Below are 4364 nucleotides of genomic sequence, written 5' to 3'. Positions count from 1 at the left end.
AAACCAGAGATACAGTTTCCGAATGGGGCCGACTTTCAATCCCGAGGCGTCTCCGAGCGCGGTCTGAGCTGCAGAGCCCCGGGTATTTTCGGAAATCCGCGAGATAGAGAAGACAGGCGCCCCTACCCCCAAGTCCGCGGGGCCCTCTGAGACGCTCCCCGGCGCGGGCAAGTATGCGCCGGCGTCCTCCAGGGAGCTCTCCCTGAGGCAAGGGTGGGATGGGATCAGATCTCTAGCAGGGAAGGACCGTCCGCCCTCCCCGGGGCGAACGAGGGCGGTGTGCTCACTTCCCGCTCCCCTTACCGCAGCCCAGGAGGCCGGGACGCACTACTCCACCCCCAGACCACTACTTTCTAGCGAGCAATTCGCCCAGCTTCACGCCAGAGAGCTGGCCTGGGGGACCGCGCACAGCCAGATGCTAGGAGGGGACGAGGCGCGGCACCCAGTCCAGGGACAGAGGCGGGAAACTCGGAAAGAGTGGGGATGGAAGAAAGGCTCGGTTAGCAGGGATCGCCTCTGACTCCCGCTCCCTGGCTCTCCCCGGCCGAGGAACCCAGGGAGGCCGAAGCACCTCCACCCACCCCGTAGTCTCCCGCACCCGGGTCCCCGCGTCCCTCCTTGTAGCCAAAGCTCGGAGCGCCCCGAAACGCGCCCCCGGCCCCCGCGCCCAGGTCTAGGCCGCCTCCCGGCCGCGGATTTGCAAAGGGGTGGGGAGAGAAGCCGACCAGTCTCAACCTCAGCGCCCCCCTCCCCTTCTTAGCACGAGGTAAATCAAATGCAACAAAATGAAAGTCATTGAGTGTAGTGGCTTCAACAGCTCCTCAGGCTGAAGGAGCCACTCGTAGATTTGGGCGAGCGAGGGGGGCTTGCTCTTCTCGCCTTTGCGTTTTCCAAAGTCACTCTTCCTCCCGCGCCAGGGCGCTGCCGCCCGGATGCAGACCGCGCGTGAGGCCGGGAGACAGGCTGGGAGAGGCCGAGCGACCCCGGGCGGCGGGTCAGCCGCTCGCAGGCCCGAGGCCCAGCGCTCCCGCGCGGGCCCGGGGTCCAAGGCGCGGGGCCTGGCCCGCCCGCCCGGGAGAGGCCTGTTCCGGAAGCCTCCCCAGCGCCCCGGGTGCTCCGGCCCCCAAGGGATGCGCGGGGGAGAGCGCGGCCAGCGGCCTGGCCCGGCTCCTTGCCCGAGACCTCCTGCCCGGCGCAGGGCGACAAAGTAAGACAAACGGGAGGGCCGGGCTTGGTTTTTTTAAACACAGGATTTTTATTAAAATTCTTATTTTAAAAAATTGAAAGCTTTCAGCGCCCGGCGCTCTTGGGGAACCGCACGGAACCGCTGAGCTCCAAGTTCCGGGGTTCAGGACCCGGAGGATGGGGCAGGGGGCTTCTCGCTCGCCTACACATTTTTCCTTTTTAATATTTGAGAAATGTTTGCACTGAACAAAATAAAAAAAGAAAAGAAGAAAGCAGGGGTAACCAAATATAAGCAAACCAAGACAAACCACAAAGAAAGGAGTTGGGCCCTGAGGGGTACAGGCCCTTCCTGAAGGTCATTTTGGCAACAATCACCACCGATATTTACAACGAAAAGCGAAATCTGCCACCAGTTGTCAGAACGTTTACATGGCCATAAATATTTAGCATTTTCTTATTTTTAAAAAAATGGAGAAAAAAAATCCTCTATATTTTTAAAGTGTTCTCCACTTGCTTCAGAAGAAGACGGCTGACAATATCGCTACTCACACAAACATATTTTACAAAATTCACAAAAGCGGGGCGGGGGGATCTTTTTCTCCTTCTCAGGTGAGGACGTTAACTCTGGGACCATTCGGTCCCCGGGGAGAGGCAGAGAAGCGAAGCTGCGCAAACATTCTGTAAACACGGCTTATGGTTCAGCCGTCTCCAAAGGTTCAAAAGGAGAGAGGGATGAGGCGGAGCTGGGGGGTGGAATCTGCCTCTCCAAGGAGGTGCAGGCAACCTCCTGGCGCCTCCCCAGCAGAGCCGAGAGTCAACTCGACTCCATAATAATAATAATATAATAACCACTGTAAGGGCCGAGTCCTCCTCGCCTCCGCCGCTGGGGTGGGGCCTGGGCCTGGGGCCGAGAGTCTCGGAGGGGCGACGCTCACCAAGTCCACTGCTGGGCCTGGACCAGGGGGTGTGCTGTCGGGTACTGGGGGGTGCCGGCCGAGCTGTACTGGGCGTTGTACTGCATGTGTTGCAGAGACTGCGCGCTGTAGGCCGAAAAGGGGATGCCCGCCTGGAAGGTGGCAGCTGCCAGGTCCTGGGCTTTGAGCGCGTGGCACGGTTTGCCGTCCCTGACCAAAACGGGCACGGCCACCCGGCGCGGCGAGGGCAGGGGCGTCACCTCCATACCTTTCTCTGCCCGGGCGCGCTTCATCTTGTAGCGGTGGTTCTGGAACCAGATCTTGACCTGCGTGGGCGTGAGGCGGATGAGGCTGGCCAGGTGTTCGCGCTCTGGCGCCGACAGGTACCGCTGCTGCCGGAAGCGCCGCTCCAGCTCGTAGGTCTGCGCCTTGGAGAAGAGTACCCGCCGCTTCCGCTTCTTGCCGGCGTCCCCTCCGCCGCCGGGGGTCTCCTTGTCATTGTCCGGTGACTCGTCGGCCGAGGGCTCCGGGGACTTAGAACTCGAGTCCTGGGGCGCCGCGCCGGCTGCCAGCCCATGCACTGGGGGAAAGAGAAGCCCATCAGGAGCCTGGAGGCCGCGCTTGGCCGGGCCCGACCCCGCGCGCCCCGGATCCTCCGTGCGCCCTCGGGCCTGTGCGCCCCGCAGCCAGGCCCCGCTGCCTTCGCCCTGACCCCCGCCCTGCTCCACGCCTGACGAAATCGTCGGTGTCCGCCCCGGGGAAAGAGAAGAAGCGGCAGGAGTAGGGGCTCGGTGCTCTCCTTTCTAGGGGTTCGCCCAGTGTGGGTGCGTATTTTTGGGGGGAGTGGCGCGCGGAGGAGATCATCGCGGGTTAAGGGCTCCGGCCCCCTTAAGCAGTTTCCTCTCCGGAGAGACGTGGGCAGATTTTTAAGAGAAAAAACCCACAATCCCGGCATTGATCGGCTCGGCCATTTAAGGCAGGTTTTGGGGGCTTTCGTTTCTGCTTTCCGACTTTCTGGACACCCTCCGCACCGCACAAAGCGTCCTCTATGAAGTGCAGGGGGCAGGGGGAGCTATTTATACCCGGGCCACCCTCTCCCCGTACCCCGAGGCAGGCTGGCTCGCTCCAGTGCTCCAGGCCAGTCCTTCCCGGCTGTCGGAATGGGGGAGGGGGGCTCCGGCCGGAGCCGTCAGTTCTGGTTGACGTCTGTAACCAGCCCTTGGGAGGTATTCCCCTCCCCTCCTTCCTCCTAATTTCTCTCTTTGGAAAAAATATGAGACCAAGTCTCTTTCCCGGACTAGGGGGGTCTGACGAAGAGGGAAGAGGTAGGGCATCCCAAACAAGCGTTAGGCATCTTTCTGGGGGCGTAGGGTGAGGGATCTGGCTCACAAGACTCCATCCCTTTTCTCCCCCACCCCACCCCCGGCGTGCGGGCCCGGCCTGCGGCCACAGTAACAGAGGCGGTCACAGCCGCGGCCGCCTAGTTTCGCTACTTACGGGAGTAGTGGAGGCCCTCGGTGCTGGCCAGCCAGCGCGTGTACGGGTTGTCGCTGCTGTCGTAGAAGGGGTTCTTCAGGGGCAGGCTCTGCACCGTGTCCAGGGCGCCCTGCCCCAGCGGCCCGGCCCTCTTGGCGGGCTCCGGCCCTTCGCTCTCCTCCTCCGGCCCTTCGGCCACCGAGCCCTCCTCATCGTTGGTGTCCGGCAGGTCCAAGATGTCCTTGACCGAAAACCCCGTCTTTGTGTTGGTCAGCGACATGGCCGGGACCCCGCAATTTATGCCGCAAAGTTGTAGCTTCACTTGGTCAATTCGTTGCGCTCTCAGTAGGGGCGGGGGAGGGGGTATGGGGAGAGGGGTTGGGGGAGGGGAGGGGGGATGGGCTTTAATTATTGAGATTATTATGTTTAAGAGAAAGAAAGAAACTCTGGGAAAGGGGAGAAAAAGAAAAAAAGAAAGAAAGAAAAAGCCCAAGGCGTTGCCTGTGTCTTCTCTGCAAGCACGCGGAAATGGACGCGGGGAGCCGGGCGGCCTGCGCGCCAGCGCTGCGGGCCGGGCCCGAGTTTGTAACTCCAGGAGGGGTGCCAAGGCGGCGTCAGCTCCGGCTCCGGCGGCCGCTCAGCGCGCGGTGGCGGCTGGTGGCGAGGAAAAAATGGGCCATTGCCCGAGCGATCAGTCCATATAAGGCTGGGCTCCACTCACGAACCTGGGGAGAGGGGGGGAAGAGGGGGAGAAAGAGAGGGAGGGAAAGATAGAGGGAGGGGGAGGGA

The 4364-nt window shown here is 61.9% G+C and overlaps 1 protein-coding gene across 2 annotated transcripts; it reads right to left on the bottom strand.

The window, feature by feature from the left end:
* Positions 1 to 2116: 2116 nt before the first annotated feature.
* Positions 2117 to 3855, bottom strand: NKX2-2 (NK2 homeobox 2). 2 transcript variants are annotated; one of them, XM_059898008.1, is made up of 2 exons: positions 3597 to 3855; positions 2117 to 2679 (listed from the first exon to the last, which is right to left on the bottom strand). In XM_059898008.1, the coding sequence occupies exons 1-2, from the start codon at positions 3853 to 3855 to the stop codon at positions 2117 to 2119; spliced, it is 822 nt and encodes a 273-aa protein (XP_059753991.1). The 2 variants fall into 2 exon arrangements, with proteins under 2 accessions (XP_059753991.1, XP_059753992.1); XM_059898009.1 differs by lacking the exon at positions 3597 to 3855 and adding an exon at positions 2915 to 2963.
* Between the last annotated feature and the right edge of the window lie 509 nt (positions 3856 to 4364).

The sequence above is a fragment of the Balaenoptera ricei genome, chromosome 15, assembly GCF_028023285.1.
Source record: "Balaenoptera ricei isolate mBalRic1 chromosome 15, mBalRic1.hap2, whole genome shotgun sequence".
NCBI classification, from domain to species: Eukaryota; Metazoa; Chordata; class Mammalia; order Artiodactyla; family Balaenopteridae; genus Balaenoptera; species Balaenoptera ricei.
The sequence above is the reverse complement of the archived record's forward strand: the minus strand, read 5'-3'. Positions and strand labels throughout refer to the sequence as shown.